The 18,973-nt window shown below is 43.9% G+C and overlaps 1 protein-coding gene across 4 annotated transcripts in view; it reads right to left on the minus strand.

Annotated features, from left to right (window-relative positions):
- The window catches only part of LOC147725928 (long-chain-fatty-acid--CoA ligase ACSBG2-like), a 437,166-nt gene that overhangs the window by 25,206 nt on the left and 392,987 nt on the right, over positions 1-18,973 (minus strand). For all 4 annotated transcript variants that reach the window (XM_086960053.1, XM_086960055.1, XM_086960052.1 and 1 more), the window contains one exon: positions 6,974-7,113. In XM_086960053.1, the coding sequence (XP_086816179.1) occupies positions 6,974-7,113 (140 nt within the window). The remainder of the gene's footprint in view (positions 1-6,973; positions 7,114-18,973) is intronic.

Here is an 18,973-nt window from a genome sequence, read left to right on the forward strand (position 1 = left end):
TTAATTATAATCGTTTATTAATACATTTAAATTAATAATATAATAATTTAATATATTTAAAATAATATAATTAATGATATATAAAAAAATAATATAATGCAATTAATTACAATAAATATAATTATAATTTAATTAAGTTATAAATAATACATAATATAATTATATTTAATAAAATTAAAAGAATTTAATTAATTAAACATTTTTAAATAATATAATTTAATTGTAATCGTTTATTAATACAATTAAATTAATAATTGTAAATTTTGTTAATAATTTATTTAAATTAAATAAAATTAATTTAATTAATTTAATTTATATAAAGTCGTAATACCCCTGTACCCCAAAACCCAAACCCTGCCCTAAAACCTAAAAACACCCCTGTACCCCAAAACCCAAACCCTGCCCTAAAACCTAAAAACACCCCTGTACCCCAAAACCCAAACCCTGCCCTAAAACCTAAAAACACCCCTGTACCCCAAAACCCAAACCCTACCCTAAAACCTAAAAACACCCCTGTACCCCAAAACCCAAACCCTACCCTAAAACCTAAAAACACCCCTGTACCCCAAAACCCAAACCCTGCCCTAAAACCTAAAAACACCCCTGTACCCCAAAACCCAAACCCTGCCCTAAAACCTAAAAACACCCCTGTACCCCAAAACCCAAACCCTACCCTAAAACCTAAAAACACCCCTGTACCCCAAAACCCAAACCCTACCCTAAAACCTAAAAACACCCCTGTACCCCAAAACCCAAACCCTGCCCTAAAACCTAAAAACACCCCTGTACCCCAAAACCCAAACCCTGCCCTAAAACCTAAAAACACCCCTGTACCCCAAAACCCAAACCCTACCCTAAAACCTAAAAACACCCCTGTACCCCAAAACCCAAACCCTACCCTAAAACCTAAAAACACCCCTGTACCCCAAAACCCAAACCCTACCCTAAAACCTAAAAACACCCCTGTACCCCAAAACCCAAACCCTGCCCTAAAACCTAAAAACACCCCTGTACCCCAAAACCCAAACCCTGCCCTAAAACCTAAAAACACCCCTGTACCCCAAAACCCAAACACTGCCCTAAAACCTAAAAATACCCAAACACCCCAAAACATATACATCAGTACCCCAAAACATATACTCCTATACTCATACTTATTTTAAAAAATACTTAAATTAATATATTTAATTTATAATATTTAAAAACGAAATAAATATTTTTTTATAATTAATAATAATTAAATCAATAATAACATATTAAATAAAATAAAAAAAAAAATTAAATACTTACCAATACTTACGATGTAATGGTATGCGTTGTAATACCATCTGCTATGTAATGCCATGCGTTGTAATGGCATGCATTGTAATGGTATTTGCGATGTAATAGCTGCGTTGTAACAGCATTACGTTGTAAAAGTTCCGTTGTAACGGTAACACACCGCTCCTGCTGCTCATTTATAATTTATTTATGTTGTATGTTTTCTTTATTATTATGTTTTTGGGTTCCCTGGTGCCCACCCAGCTCAATCACCCCTTTTATATATGTTGAGGCTGCAAGTGGAGCCCTAGAGCCCCTGTGGCCTCAGCTGGCTCATTAAGGAAGGAGCCAAACACTTTGCTATTTTTGGTGGGTGACCCGATGCCCACCTGGGAACCAGGACAACCACTGCAATTAGGTATTGGGAAGTTATACCCTAAACATGCCCCTTCCGAATAATGAATCGCAAACCCTATTTGTGACTCGGTAATGGTTTACCAAATAGCAAATAGGGTTTGGTACAGTAAAAAATTTTTTTTTTTGGTCTCAAACGGCCTGATTTGCATTTTCTTACATTTAACTCTAACTCTTTATGGGCCCGATTCACAGAACTAACTTGAGAAAAAAAACTAAACTTACTACCATTTTGGTATTCACAGAAGGCACAAACTCCTTTCGGTATTCAAAGAGGACTCCTAAAGGCCTTCTGTGAAAACCGAAAGTCTTAAAGTTAGGATTTTTCTCAGTTTAGGAGCAGTAAAGTTAGGACTCCTAACTTTAGGACTCCTACATGCCTTCTGTGAATATCGAAAGTTTTAAAGTTAGGATTTTTCTCAGTTTAGAAGTAGTAAATTGAAGAGTCCTAACTTTACTACTCCTAAACTGAGAAAAATCCTAACTTTTAGACTTTCATGATCACAGAAAGAATTTAGGAGGCCTAAAGTTAGGACTCCTAACTTCTGTGAATACCGAAATGAGAAAGTGCCTTCTGTGAATACCAAATTGAGTAAGTGCCTTCTGTTAATACCAAAATGCTAGTAAGTTTAGGATTTTGTCTTAAGGTAATTCTGTGAATTGGGCCCAATCATACGTTTCAAAGCTAGTCTCAAGGTGTTCAGTACATGGTATGTTATGTGTTCATACCACAGGGCTTCAGAAGCACCAATTGCCCTCAGAAAGACATGATCTGCATGCAGATTACCTTTTTTCATTCAAGTATGTAAAATTCAAAGTATAATTCAATCTCTCTGATATTAAAATGATCTTATCTCATTTTAGCTTAACAAGGTTTTGTATAGTGCTCGCAGACCCGGAGGTTTCATGGCTCTGACCAACAGGAGCTGTATGACTGCAGATTGAATGGCTGAAATAGAGTTAGGCCATGGAATGGACAAACAGCCAAGTTTTGAGATGCCTTTTAAATGAGAGAAGAGTGGTAGAGGAACGGATTTCCAGGGTAAGGGAATTCCACAGTTTAGAAGCAAGGGTGGCGAATCTTCCCCCACCCTTGCGTTGGAACTTGAACAGGGGGACAGAAAGGAGAATTTGCGAAGCAGAACGTAGACTGCGGGAAGGGGTGTATCTGGGTAGGAGGTCTTGAATGAATTTTGTACTACGAGCATGCAGAGTCTTAAAAGCCATACAGGCAGTTTTAAAAATAACACGCTGTGTGATAGGAAGCCAATGAAGTTGCCTCATTAAAGGTCTGGCTGACTGCCAGCACGGAAGGCGATATATAAGTCTTGCAGCCTGATTTTGGGCCATTGGGAGACGCCTACTGAGGGCCGCAGGGAGGCCCAGGTAGATGGGGCTGGCGTAGTCTAAATGAGACAACACCAAGGCCATCACCACCTGGGTCAAGGCTGACTGTGTGAGCATCCGACTGATCTTTTTTATTTTACGGAGCTGAAAGAAACATGTAGCCACCAACAAATTTACTTGAGGTTTCAATGATAAGTCTCTGTCCATAAGCACCCTCAAACTTTTGACCGAGTTGGACGGAGTAGTGGGGGGGCAAAATTGTGGGCCCCAGAGTAGCTGGCTTTTGCCAAAGAGGAACAGTTCCATTTTATCCGGATTTAACTTCAATTGGTTACCATCCATCCAATGACGTATGTGAAGCATGGTTTTCTGAAATTAATAGATCGAATCAGATGAACTGTCAATTGTGAAAGTGAGTTGCAGATCATCTGCATAATTAAAGGTGGTGACTAAAAAAGTTTTAAGAGACTGAAGAAGGGGGAGCAGATAAATATTAAATAAAATAGGGGAGAGTGAGGAACCCTGGGGAACCCCACAGGCGATAGGGAGTGCGGGGGATGAAAAAGGAGGCAGACCAACTGCCTGCGAGCGATCACTGAGAAATGACCTGATCCAGTCGTGGGCTGAGCCACAAATGCCGGCTAGTCTGACACGGTCGAGCAAAATATTATGGTCGACCGTGTCAAACGCAGCTGACAGATCGAGTAGGACCAAGGCCTGAGGGATATCCATATCAGCATTGTGACACAGGGAGTCCAGAACTGCTGTGATAACCGACTCAGTTGAGTGGGCCGGTCGAAACCCGGCATTGACTAGGATCCAGGACGTTGGTTTGTTCAATGAAACTAGAAAGGTGTGAAGTAACATGGCCTTCCAATACATTGGCAAGGTAAGGAAGAAGGGAGATTGGCCCATAGTTTGCTAAGTTGGTGGGATCCGCTCTAGGTTTTTTTAAGAGGGGCACCACAACTGCTTCCTTGAACAAGTTAGATACCATACCTAAAGTTAACGATGTGTTGAGAAGACCTAGAGTAAGAGATGGAAAAGTAGCAAATACATTTTTTAAGATATAAGGTGGACAACAAACTCGAGGGGATCCAGACTTTACCCTATTCAGAAGGGTAAGTAAGCAAGGGACATCCAGGGAAGGGAAGTGATCCAGCGAATGAGTATTCGTGACATGTGTATGCTCAGAGGGGGCGGGTGTTGTAACAGGGATGCTGGATTTGATAGTCACGATTTTATCCAAAAAATATTGATTGAGGGTATTGTAGAAATCCTGAGTAACCACAGGCTTGGGCTGGGTTCTACCCGGGTTCGAAAGTTTATTGACTATGTAAAAAATATCCTTAGAGTTGTTGTTAGACTGCTCGATTATGTTAGAGAAGAAGGCTGCTTTGGCTGAAAGAATGGCCTTCATATAGTCAGCGCAGCCGGCCAAGTAAAGGGCCTTTTCGAGCGGATCATAAGATCTTCTCCATGCTCACTCTTTTTGGTGAACAAACAATTTTTTTGCCTTGAGATCAGGGGAGAACCATTTGTGAGCGTCAGATTGACGGATAGTTTTGAGTTTTTTTCCGTGGGGCATAAATGTCGCTTGAAGTAGCAAGCCAGTTGGAAATGTTGACCACGGTCTCATTTAGATCAGTGTTGTAGAGGGGTATGGTGTTCTCTAAATTTTCCAGAAATGGTTGCAGCATCCAGAGAGCCCCATTTTCTGATAAAACCCTCCTTGGTGATCGTATTTGTTTTAGTCTCAAGGATGGAGATGTTAAATTGGATCAAAAAATGGTCCGACCAAATACATGGGGAAACAACGGGGGGAGATACAGAGGTTCAAACTCCAGAACTGATCAAGTATATGCCCTTTGGTATGGGTGACGGTGTTGATGTGATGACTAAAATTAAGCCCTGTGAGGAGCACTGTAAGTTCACTGGCCGACGGGCCACCAAGCTCACTTTTAAACCAAAGGTTGAAGTCACCAATTAATAAGATGTTAGTGTAATTGGTGACCAAAGTGGCCAGTTGGACACACAGAGAAAATGAAAATAGTGGCATATTCTGGGGGGGTCTATATATCAATACACACAGGAGTGATCCGGAACTAGAGTCGAGCTTAATAACTAGATTGTCAACTGTGATGAGGTCGAAAGACGACATTTTGGAAAATGTGTAGCTTTTGTTGATTATAGCAACTACTCCACCCCCTACTTTCCCTGAGTCACGGTCTACCTGTAGGATGTAATAATTATCTGGGAGTGCTGCTATGATATCTGAGGATTCAATGTTAAGCCAGGTTTCTGTGAGAAGTAAAATATCAGGTTTTTGGAAAGTAAGGAGGAGGAAATGATGCACAGAGTTGAGGCTTCTTCCCTCTTAAAATACCTAGATCTTTCAGAACATGAAAATGCATAGGGGATTCCTCCAAATACTGTAACAAACCACTTTCATGGGAAGTAAATCACACTTTCTATCTTCCTTGAAATACAAATCTATATGTTACAGTGCTGTTTGCTACTAAAAACGAATGGAAATTGCCTATTTCAAAAGGGCATATTAGAGAAATAAACACCACCAAAAAGAGAATCTAACCTCCTAAGCGAGAGAGAGAACTGAGAAGTCAGGCCCTTTAGGCACGTAACTCGTTCACCCTGCCTGCTGAAATGGGAGCAATGCAGGCAGGGATTAGATCCAGTGTGAGTGAAGATGCATAGTGCATGTCAGAAACCCCTAACCCTGACAGCAGAGGAGACAACAGATAGGTGGAACAAGAAACACAGCCTGTCAGCATCGGGACCACCTCCTTCTCCTCCCCTACCCAGAGGTGATGTAGGTGGGGTAATATTACAGGCCACTTCCATATTCCAGCCTAGAAGAGTCCAAAACACAGCAGTCTTCTCTATTGTCACAGGAAAGCTGTTGAAAATGTTACATTTTATGTTTCTGTTCATAGCCTCACACATATAATAAACAGTAACATTTCTCCAAGTGTAGTTTAAATGGATATCTCCAAGGTGTACAGCGACCTTATCAGGGCGCTAGACCCGAAGCATTGGACCTCTCTTATTTCTTAGGGGCATATTTAAGGAAAAAACATGCAGCTGAGCAAGTCACCTTGCTGTTCAGCGTGATAGAGAAAGGGCAGGAATGAGCCATATGTTTCAATATATGGAACATTCCTGTCTTTTTCTTGCCTGGCACCTAATGTGCTGACTAGCCCCAACACAGGCACCCTTGCACCGTGGTGCAACGGTGACTGCGTTACAAGCAGGAGTGTTTTTGTTCATGATGGAACACCTTTCTGCACATTAAACAAGCCTCTGCTGCATTTGTGTCTTTTTATGTGCACCGCAGAATGCAGCACAGACCGGAAGAGGAAGTAATGAGAAGAAATAAAGATATTACTAATCATTACACATCAATTGACACTATATTGTATTACTCTTAATTTACCAAGCCACGCAATGCCAGGCAACTCCACACATGGTGGCCTTGAGTGGCTTGATAAATCTAACTTAAGAGTTGCATCGCTCTTGCATCTCATTTTGTGGCTTCATGGCGTGGTGCAAGGGCAATGCAACTATTGGCTACATTTCACCCTTAGTATTTTTGGGTGACTACTAATATCTTTAGAAAGTACACTTGAAGGTATTTTATTGCATATATGTTTTGAAGCTTGGTAGACGGATTCACCTAGAAGCACTGAGACATATTCTTCAGAACAGTGATGTGTCTGACAGTAGTGTTTTTTCTAATTACATATACCCTAGAATATACCATAGCATGGCAGTGCCTAAGGACTGGCCTTTCTTGGCTTTCTTGCCTTTCAAAATTGAGAGCTTGGCCAAAAAAGTGCCTCTTGACCAATAGACAAGCAGAACCAATGTGCTTTACTGTGATATTGTGAAGCGAAGTGCATAGTGTGAGTCTTTTCAGCTCTTTTGTTCTCACCTTCAATGTTAGCAGCATGGACAAGAACTTCCTCTGGTCCCCAACCAATATTGCATTACTGATAATCGGCAGCTCCTTCAGCACAGCATTCTCAATAGGTATTGGGGGGATGTTCTCACCCCCTGATGTGATCACTATCTCTGCAGAAAGCACATAATGAGGCTGGGTCTGAATAAGAAATTGATCTTTACATTGATATTTTGACACTATATAGTTCTAATAAAGAAATGACACAAATAGATTGACTTACCAAAGAACAAAAATGTATTTCCATTACAATGTTTTGGCTTCTGCCCTTCTCAGCTGGTACACTAATCTTTGCGTAGTTACTGCACAGATGACACTACTAGGTTTTCAAAAAACATCAAGAGTGAGGATTCCATTTTGAATGTGAAATTAATGCAGTCCTGAGATTGTTTGGCATATTCAGTATCAGGTGCTATTGTCAATCACCTTTGCTATGACAATGAATTTTAAAAGAGTAAAAAATGCTCTTTAGATCACCTATCAATGAACGCATTTTTAAAAACAGACCAAAGGCATCTGCATTCTTCAACACATTCTTCCCTGACCTTTAGACATTGCAGGCTAACTCAGAGCTTAATCCAGCTACAGAAGTACAGAGTGCCTCTGTTAGACTTTTCAGTAATTGATAGGCTTAGCCTCAGCTGGAAAAGATGACATGTGAGTGCAGTGACGTCATGCCTGGATAAAGTCTCCTTCTTATTTATGTTATGCTATGCTATAAGTTTTTTAAAGCGCTCCTTCACCAGAGAGGATCCTTGGCGCTGGATGTCGGAAGACCGCATACAGCTAGAGAAAAATGTTATCGTATGTCGTATTTTGACGATGGCTGGGTTAGCGCTTAGCTTTGCTACACGATTCCCGCTTAAATTAGCTATACATAGAAACGCCATTTTGTATGTGTTGGCGGCCATCTTAGATCATGAACGGCCTCGTGGCCGGCGTGCCCTTTAGTCCGTTGTTCGTTCCATTGACCACTTCAGTCTGCCCAGCAACAGGCTATTTTTAGTACTGGTCAAGTCACACATGCGCAGTTCACACTGACCAGTCGTTCCTCAGGAATGTGCCGCAAACTGACCAGTGGGTTTGAAACCCTCCAATGAGCTGGCAGTATTCCGTAATATGCCCTTATATGTACATAATGTTCTGTAACTTTGTGCCGCGTGTACGTTTTATTACCTGTAGAATCATATAAAAGAAGGGGCACACCGATGTTCGGTGTGATACCTCTTGCATTACCGAAGAGTGCTGTATGAGTGTACCACCACCCCATGGGGTCTTAATAAACTTGTTCTTTGACTTTTACAGTTTCCGTGCCAACAGTTCTTGAATGTAAGTGGGTTATCTTCGGAACATGTAGGCCTTGGGAACCCTGATTACTTCAAATTGGCGACCACGAAGGGACTCATCGGCGACTCGGATGCCCGAAGGAGAGGTCGTGACGAAGGCTTGGAAACTCGCCATGGACGCGCGCTGCCACGAGTGACCCGAGTCTTGGCTGCCACGGTGTTTTTCCTTTCCTTCCGATCTGACCTTCCAGGTGGCGCCGGTCTCCGACTGAGTTTTCAAGTGTCTGCATCGCTGAGAAAGTGCCGTTTGGCTGATTTGGTTTACAAGACCTTGGCAGTTGGAATCTGGACATTTGAGACTTTGGGTAAGCTTTGTGTTCGGTAAGGTAGTCTTCGGACGCTTACTGAAATTCTGTGATTTGTGATCGGTAAAGTAGTCCTCGGACGCTTGCCGAAGTCCTACGTTTTGATTTGAGTTAGCTAACATTGTGAATTTGTGATCTTTGAACTTATATGTGTAGTGCACTTCACATAGGCAGGCATGTAGAGATGTTTCTCTAACTTTGTTTTTTCCCTTTGAGCGGCACATTTGTGTGAAGTACTGTAAGTGCCTTTTTATACGGTGTCACGCTTTCGTGATACTTTTTGAACATGCCTGTTTTCAGCACACTCCGAGGGATGTGCTGTCTTGGAGAGGGTACCTCAATTAGGTTAGCGGAAGCACAGCCGGCTCCCCCAGAGGGAACACCAAATCGTGAAATGTACATTAAGCATGGCCTTCCCCCTATTATGTATAGCAAATTATGGCATAAGTATACAAAGGCCGATCCTGAATTGCAATGGCCTCTACATGGGTCGTTCGATTTACGTAAAGTACAGTTTGTAGAGCAATGTTTGTTTCAACGCAGGTCTAGACAAAACATGTTTGATTGCGTGCGAATGTGGGAGAAAGTGGTGCGCGAGCGAATGAAGCGTGAAGTTGCCTTGGCGGACAAAGAGCAGCGCAAGGCTGCTCGGGATAAGGCTTTACAGCTTGAGGAAAAAGAGGCTCAGGAGAAGAAAGAAAGGGAGGAACGGGAACGTAAATTGCAGAGGACTGGTCAATTTCCTATCCGCCGACCACTTTATCCTGTCCTTAATGATGAAATTGATGATTTTTCTTTGTTAGATCGGTCACCACCTCCGTATGTTTCGCAGACGGCTCCAGCTGGGGATTCAGAGGACGATGGACAGGATAAGTCGGATCACAAGGGTATATCTGCCCTCAGGTATACTACGGCGAGGTCCGCTCATTTGCGGAGTTGGGCTCGTAAAGTAAATAAGAATTGTGTTTCTCAGGAGCAGTTGTTAGAAGAAAAGAAAGCGTGGTCGGATCTTGAATTAATGTATTTTCTGTCTAGTTTGGCGGATGAAGTTGTAGGCGCGTATCGGGAACTTTCAGACACGTTAGAATCTAAATCGTTGTCAGTATATCGTGAGAATTTGGCTAAAGGTGATTTTGATCTTTCAGATGTTGACGACCTATTCAAGCAACTGATCGCGCTACGGGATGAGACAGCCGGATTGCGGGAGGAGAGGAAAAGGAGGCAAAAGGAGTCCGGTTCGGGAAATAATGGGCAGACTAAGGAGTGCTCTCTCCGTGGTTCAGATAAGAATTCTGCAATGCATGTTATGCCTATGCGTGAAGCTGCGCCTCTGTATGTTCCACCTAAAGGGGAAGGTACAGATGATGATAAATTGTCAAAGGATGCGAAAGGGTATTTTGTGTATAATTGGGTATATACGCCGTGGAATAGAGCAGACGTAATGGCGTTGAAAAATTCTTTACCTGATCTTCGGAAAAACCCGGCGGCGTTTTATGAAGGGGTGGAAGGGGCTATTTCGTCTTGTGTGATGACTCTTGTGGATATAGATTTGTTCTTTGGGTTAATTCTGCCACCTGATATGCAAATTCATAAAAATAATGATGAAACGATATTGGGGGGCACATGGAAAGAAATTAATGCCGCAGATTTAGACAGGGAACCAGCATGTAAGCCTTGTCAGTTAATTCTAGATCTCCCGGCAGCTATTCTGACTAAATTAAAGACGCTTGTTCCCTCTAAAAAGATTGATTGGACTATGTTGACGTCGTGCAAGCAGAAACCCGATGAAACGGTCTCAGATTTCTTTACACGTTTTGAGGAGGCATTTCATGATTACAGTGGTCAATCTTTGACAGACGATACGGGTCGGCATTTGTTTGTAGATAAGTATGTGGCTAATCTCCTACCGGAGATTGCGAAACGATTGAAGTCGAGTGAAAGTTCCTGGGCCACGGCGACCCCTGCGTCCTTGTTAACTATGGCTCAGTACTATGAGCGGCAGGAATTGGAGGCTAAAGAAAGTGTAGAGAAAAAGGCGAAGGAATTGAAAACGAAGGTGATGTTGGCGCAGGTTCGGGGAACACAGGGTAGAGGGAATGATAGAGGTAGACGGGGTGGAGGAAATACGTCGTATGGTCGTACGGATATAGCGGAGGATCAGTGTGTTTATTGTAAGGAGTTTGGGCATTGGGCCGAGAATTGTCCGGTACTTCGTGAGCAGCGTAGTCAGCGTAGTCGAGGAGGTGGAAGGTCAAGAGGAGGTTATACGGGAGTGAGAGGTGGCGGAGGTGATCGTGGAAAGGTTGAGGAAAGGGGCCGTGGCCAGGATGAACGAAATACGTTTGATAGGCAGAATCAATATCAGATTTCGGAGGGAGAGAATGTGGAACACCAGGATGATGTGCATGCATAGGATTGTGTAGGATGGGGTAAGGAATCAGTTGAAGTGCCGGTAGATCAGCAGGGTCCATATGTAACAGCAGGTATTCTGGGTTCTACTGATCAATTTCTAGTCGACACAGGAGCTACACGTAGCGCTTTGTCGAAAAACTTGGTTCCGAGGGCTCCCCTGTCTGGCGAAATGATTACATGTGTAGGGTTTGATGGCACACCCTCCCCCAGCCCATTGTCCAAGCCCCTTGCACTATGTCTTGACAAATACTTTAGTTTTGGCCAGTTTTTGTTATCACCCCATACCCCAGACAATATCCTGGGTATTGACTTGCTTAAATATTTTCGAGCGACAATACGTTGCGCTCCGGAGGGAGTGCGGGTTATCCTGAATGATAATTATCCTGACCCCGACAGGTTTTACGCAATTTCAGATATTTCAGCTTTGGCCTCTCTCCCGCACACGTTATGGGCGACCTCAGACACGGATGTGGGAGAGATGCGTATTCCACCGATACATATTACTGTTAAGGAGGGGGCCCCTCTACCACGAGTGCCACAGTATAAGATTTCGAGAGAAGGTGAAATTGCATTGAACACATATTGTTCAGGACTTGATTTTTGCAGGGGTTGTGGAGGAGGTCCCTTATAATGTTTGCAACAGCCCTATTCTTCCGATCCTTAAGAGAGATACTGACGGCAAAATCTATCGCTTTATTATTTACTTGCGAGAGATCAACAAAATTGTCATTCCTCAATACCCGGTGGTGTCCGATATTACGACCCTGCTTACTTTGGTTCCACCAACGGCCACCACGTTTAGTGTAATTGATTTGAAGAATGCTTTCTTTTCTATCCCTGTTCATCCTGATAGCAGATACCTGTTTGGCTTTACGCTAAATAATAAATCGTATAGATTTTGTCGTGTCCCCAGGGATATACTGAAAGTCCTAGCATCTATAGTCAGGCTTTGAAAAGGCAGTTGGATTCCTTTAAATTGCAGTCTAGTGTTGCCCTTATCCAGTACGTGGATGACCTTCTGCTGGCTGCTGACTCTTATGCACAATGTGAACAAAGTACACTTGCGTTGCTTTCCTTTTTGGCACAGAATAATCATAAGGTTTCGAAGAAGAAGCTTCAATACTGTAGACCTCAGGTGACCTACCTCGGTCATCTGTTGTCTAAGGAGGGGCGTGCATTAACATCTGATCGAATTCAAGCAATTTTAGACACACCAGTCCCACGCACGCAGAGAGATGTACGTGCCTTCATAGGTTTGACATCCTTCTGTAGACAATGGATCATGGGTTTTTCACATATCATAAAACCTTTGCTAGCATTACTGTCCAAAGCTACACCAATGCCCCTTGAGTGGACAGATGAATGTCAGAAGGCTTTTGAACAGCTGAGGCAGGCCCTTTGTTCCGCACCCGTGTTAGGCACACCAGATTATACGAAACTTTTCACATTGTACGTGCACGAGAATGATGGGTGCGCGTTGTCAGTATTAGTGCAATTACACGGGGATAAGCAGAGACCATGTGCATACTTCTCTGCCGTTCTGGATCCTGTAGCACGAGGGTTGCCTGGGTGTTTTCGAGCGGTAGCAGCAACAGCAGTGGCCATACGACAGAGTGAGGGAATAGTGTTATCACACAAATTGTTGGTGTTAGTTCCTCACGCAGTAGATGCTCTGTTAAACCAAACAAAGACCCAATACCTCACGAGTGCACGGCTAACAGGATATGAGCTGACACTTTTGGCGCCACACATTACACTGAAAAGATGCGCTACTTTGAACACTGCCACTTTATTGCCCTATCCGGCTGAGGAGGGTCAGGAAGAAAAACATCATGATTGTGTTTTCCTGACCGAGGAACAGACAAAGGGTCGTGTTGGCTTACAGGATGTCCCACTTCCAGATGTGGATGGGGAACTGTGGGTTGATGGATCGTGTTTAAGGCTGCCAGATGGAACGACTTCCGCAGCCTATGCGATCACGACACTTAAGACAGTGGTAGAAACAGCTAGGATACCACAAAAGTCGGCTCAGGCAGCAGAACTGATAGCCTTAACAAGAGCCTGTGAACTGAGTGCTGGTTTATGTGTGAACATATACACGGACAGCCGGTACGCCTTTGGAGTGGCACATGACTTTGGGCTACTTTTGAGAGAACGGGGGTTCTTGACATCTCACGGAGAACACATTATGCACGGAGAACTAGTGCGTGATCTCCTAAATGCGCTGCTAGGCCCAAAGAAAGTAGCGATAGTAAAATGCAGTGCCCACAAAAAGATTACGGATAAAGTGGGTCAAGGAAATGCCTTTGCAGACAGCATAGCTAGACAAACGGCTATGTCCCGAACTAGCTCCCCCATGTATGTGGTACAATCGCAGGCTGAGCGATGGAGTGATGCTAGAGCAGAAATATTGGATATTCAAAAATCAGCTACTGAATCTGAACTTGCGGCATGGGCAGCAGATGGGGTACTAGATGACGAGGGTTGTTGGAGAAGCAAAGACATGGAAAAGTGGAAATTGCCTGCAGCTTACTTGCAGGCGATGGTCCAGATGACACATGGACTGGCGAATGTCGGAGCTCTTGCAATCACTCGGCTCTTAACACGAGTTTGGGAACATCCTGAGTTTGCTAATACTGCAAAGAGAGTAATGCAGACCTGCCTGGTATGTCTACAACACAATCCTGGAAAGGGGACCCATACTCCGAAAGGAGGGTTCGTTCCACCTTCTGCACCATTTGAGGTACTCCAAATGGATTACATCCAACTTGAGCGCTGCAATAACCTGAAGTACGTCCTAGTGGTGGTATGTGCTTTTAGCAAATGGGTTGAGGCCTACCCCACGAAAGACAACACGGATTTGACAACAGCTAAGGTGTTGCTTAAGGAATTCTTTCCTCGCTTTGGAGTTTGCAAATTTCTGTGGAGCGATAATGGGCCTCATTTTGTTGGAAAGATTGTGGAATATGTACTGAAGGGGTTAGGGATTCAGCAGAAGTTCCACGCTGTATTCCACCCTCAGTCAGCAGGTCTGGTCGAGCGGTACAATGCAACGTTGAAGCTTAAGCTGGCCAAAATTGTGGCGTCTACATCGTTGAAGTGGCCAGATGCTTTGCCGCTAGCACTTCTCTCTCTTAGATCAGTACCCCACTCACGAACTGGCCTTACGCCCTATGAGGTGGTGTTTGGGCGCCCTATGAATATCTGGGGGGTGCCCAAGCCGCGATTAATACATGATGTGCCTTGTGTTATGATGAGTGATTATTTGACACGATTAACAAATGATTTGCTCTCTATTCACCAACAGGTTCGAGAAGCGCTCCCTGATAACTCTACTGGAGAGGGCCATGATCTCTGTCCTGGTGACCATGTGATGATTCGGTCGTTTGAGAGAGCAAGCAGTCTGGAGCCCAGGTGGAAGGGCCCCGAACAGGTCCTCCTTGCAACCCGCACCGCTGTACGAGTGCCTAACAGGAAGCGGTGGGTGCATTCGACACATTGTCGCCGTGTCTCTCCGGACCTGGTGACTCCTGCTGTGCTGACCGATTACAAAGAGATCCTGGAGAAAGAAAAGAGCCCAGCTGTGACGTCGGCCGAAGTCGAGGGAGCCTTCCCGGACCACACTGTTGCCGGACGAGAACGCTACCACTTGCGTCCTCGATAAGAAGATTTTTGCCTTTTTGAACTGGTTGGTTACCGCTCCAGGTTTGTGAAACGGAAACCGGGAATTCCAAGGGGGGGGGATCAGTTCTGCCAGTGTAGCGACACCCGTCTTGGCCCGGAGAAGAAAACAACGGCTACCTCGGAGTTCAGCACCACATTTTTCTTTTTTAGGTATACACGTATGTGTATGAGACACTTTGTGACTAAATCGAATTATTGAGACTCAGCGAAGGTTTTCAGAACTATGGCATTATCAGCAGTGCGAGATAAGAGACTCGTGGGTGCCATTCTCTTTGTTCTGACTATCGTAGTTATTGCGGCAATAGCCTGGGTAGTCGAACTTGTGGTACCTGCACGTGAACATTTGCTGCCGACTACCCCGGCTCCATCTGAACATTTCCATTTTACCCTGCCCTATCATGAAGAACGGCACCGACAGACTTATCTGAACAATAGTTTTATTCAGATCCTACATCATACACACAATATGACGAACACTTCAAATTGCTGGGTGTGTGGGATGTTGCCTGGGCATCAGAAGAAAGGGGGTACTCCACTCATCCCTCTACCGTTTTCGCATAATGGGTCTTGTAATGCATTTTATACTCTCCTCTTTACTTTGAGATGGCCCACAAAAGGGGGAGTGCTTTTTCGTTTGAATAAATTGTGCCATCATGATCGGGATGGGTATCCACAAGCTGAGGGTACTCGATTTGAATATGAGGAGTACCGCCCTGACAACGTGTCTGCTTCACGAATGTATAGCAACCAGCGAAATGTCAATGTATCGAATGCGCATGTTATCAACGTTATCGCTACCAAAGCAGACCTATGTATACGTAATAAAGGTGTAATTTCTGTTGGGAGAAGTGAATGTAACACTACATTTACGTTTGATAGTCCTACTGGTATATCGTTTGTCACTTCCCGAAATACTTACTTTATCTGTGGAACGAAGGGTTATCATCAGCTTCCTTTGGGATGGTCAGGCACTTGATATGTGTCTTTTGTATTGCCGCCTGTATTCATTGCCCCACCCATGTATCACAACAACTACGTCCTCTATCACGACTTTGTCTTGAATCGTGATAAACGCTCCCTTGTCTTGGATGATGTTGACCAAACGGACACTACCTTGCAACAATATGTGGACTTCAATTTGGGTTTGTTCTCTTTCGTTGGGGCAGCTTTGAACAGTCGAAAGATCCGACGACTAACTCGTGTTGTTGAGGCTGTGGCTAATGATACCGCAATTGCACTTGGAAACATCACTGAAGAAGTACAGATTTCTAGAATTGTTGCGCTTCAGAATCGGATGGTCTTGGATGTAGTGTTAGCTAATCGTGGGGGGCATGTAGAATCATCGGAAGTAGCTGTTGCGTTTACATACCTGATAATTCACCTTCTGTATATGATGCCATCACTAAACTACATAAGATAGTGGCTGAAATACATCCAGATAATGGTACTTGGACTCTGTCAGGATGGTTCTGGTCAATACTCACCACCTGGGGATGGAAACTGTTAACGATTCTATGTATTATTGTGGGAATTCTGTTTTCTATTTGTTTATGTATCCAGTGTGGCCCAGTTTTTTGTTCTATGTGCCTGTCAGTTTTTGTACCCTCGAGACGAGCTCTTGTCCATGATAAAATGATGCTTCATAAAGAAGTAACACAAATAATGCTAATTGACATAGAAGACGAACACCCTGACTATGTCCACTATGAGGTAGCTTCAGCTAAATGCTAAAAGGGTCGTCTGTCGTATTTTGACGATGGCTGGGTTAGCGCTTAGCTTTGCTACACGATTCCCGCTTAAATTAGCTATACATAGAAACGCCATTTTGTATGTGTTGGCGGCCATCTTAGATCATGAACGGCCTCGTGGCCGGCGTGCCCTTTAGTCCGTTGTTCGTTCCATTGACCACTTCAGTCTGCCCAGCAACAGGCTATTTTTAGTACTGGTCAAGTCACACATGCGCAGTTCACACTGACCAGTCGTTCCTCAGGAATGTGCCGCAAACTGACCAGTGGGTTTGAAACCCTCCAATGAGCTGGCAGTATTCCGTAATATGCCCTTATATGTACATAATGTTCTGTAACTTTGTGCCGCGTGTACGTTTTATTACCTGTAGAATCATATCAAAGAAGGGGCACACCGATGTTCGGTGTGATACCTCTTGCATTACCGAAGGGTGCTGTATGAGTGTACCACCACCCCATGGGGTCTTAATAAACGTGTTCTTTGACTTTTACAGTTTCCGTGCCAACAGTTCTTGAATGTAAGTGGGTTATCTTCGGAACATGTAGGCCTTGGGAACCCTGATTACTTCACGTAGGCTTGACAAGAGAGGCAAGCTATCAAGAGTTTGCAGAAATGCATGTTATTTGAGGAAGACGTATTCTCTGATGGCAGTGAATTCCAAGTTCGAGACCTGCCTAATCTCTTCCGTTTGAGAGGTGGAATTCTAAGAAAGTTCTTGTGCCTAGGCCTGAGACTGCAGTTAGGTACATATTTCAAGAAGACAGAAAGACAGGACATGTTCTCTTTAGGAATTTACAAGAGTAGGTAACCGTGGCACTCCTTGGGTATAGTGAACAAGGTAAATCGATAATCTCAAGGTAAAGGTTTTTTAGGCGCTCAGGGAAACACCTTCTGGTTCCAAACAGGTGTGACGGCAAATGAGAAAATGGGAAGTCTTACGACAGGTAAGAACTGCCCTGAGCACTCTTGATGCACTGCATGGTGCGTGACTGTATATTATTTTGAAGTAAATGAACGTAATTTAGAGAATTTCATGAATATTTATTCATCCAAGTGTTTTTGAATAGGTCCAAAAAACGATATTCATTAGTACATATTTCTTCATATGATTAAACTTCTGATCAAAAATCCATCGTAATACATAGCAAATGATCACCATAAAATGGCATGGAAACCCCAATGCATTTCGTGCTAAGATAGCACTTCTTCAGGGGGATATATTTCTAAAAGGAAAATAAATGAACCATATTGTAGGTATTTGCTGAACAGGAACTTCATAGCATAAAAATGAATGCAAAACAAGTTAGGGAAAGATGAAGGTACAAGAAAACAAGTAAAATGTCCCAGAGTGAGGTCGTAACCATCGTGGAAAAAATGCTTAAAAAAGCATAGTGAATCAAGAACCATAGGGAATCAGAAGAACTAAGAATGGAACAGCTGTGGAACAGACAACAAAACAGAGTGAATCAAGCACCATGAAGAGTCGGAAGAACGTAAAGTGGAACGACTGTGCAGAAAATACTGTGAAAAAACAGCGCAAATGGTGTGTTTGGGAACCAGGTAGAATCGTGCGTCAAGCGGAAAAACATAACGGTGCCAAAGTGTTTCACAATGATATGTGAGTAGTCGTCACAGTAGAAATATATAAAAAGGAATTGTGCCTGCATCTACATTAAAGCAGAGTGATACGTCTTATAAGAAAGACGGAAGAACCGCCACCTGAACCACAGAAAGTCGTGAATGAAAGAAACTTACCCATCACCAAGAACGGGCATGTACCGCGGTGGGCTCGCAATGGAAACCCGGAAGACGCCGAGTGTGCGCACAGGCTCACAGAATTCTTATCAATGCTAAGTCTGAGACTCTTAACACAATTCTTGGGTTTAGGAGGGTCACCCATCGATAGCGGCCAAAAAGAGGGATTCCACATATCCTGTTTGTTGTTAGTGATAAAAAAAAACATGGTGTTCTGAAAGAATTCTATGGATTCAGTGAAGTGATTGATGAGGAATAGTAACTGCAAATCATCAGCATAATAATAAACTCTGCCTTGCCTCTCTTTCAATGAGTGCATCAACGGTCGAATATACAGATTAAAAAGATGTGGAGACGGGGGGCGTGGCTACGAGGGCGACAATGGCGGACGTGGCTTCCTAGAGCTCCCGCCGGCCCGTCATTAATTTGCTTATTTATCCTGACCCCCGGACCCAGTATTGGCCACACAGCGACTCCTGAGGCAGCAGTGGACAGGGTGCACCCTCCGGTGCTGCTTTTGGGCTCCGGTCCCAAGCCGGTGAGATCGGCGGAGGCGGCGTCTTCGGGCCTACCAGCAGCGTGGTGAGCCGGGGCCTCGATTTTGGGCTGACCCGGCTGGAAGATCTCGGCATCGGCCGGCTGGCTCGCCGGCGGACCCAGTGCTCCGGTGCTTGAGTGGCGGACGGCGCGACTGGAGGAGGAGAGGCAGAGCTTCATGCCTATGA

Source organism: Lissotriton vulgaris, chromosome 3_1 (assembly GCF_964263255.1).
Source record: "Lissotriton vulgaris chromosome 3_1, aLisVul1.2, whole genome shotgun sequence".
Taxonomy (NCBI): Eukaryota; Metazoa; Chordata; class Amphibia; order Caudata; family Salamandridae; genus Lissotriton; species Lissotriton vulgaris.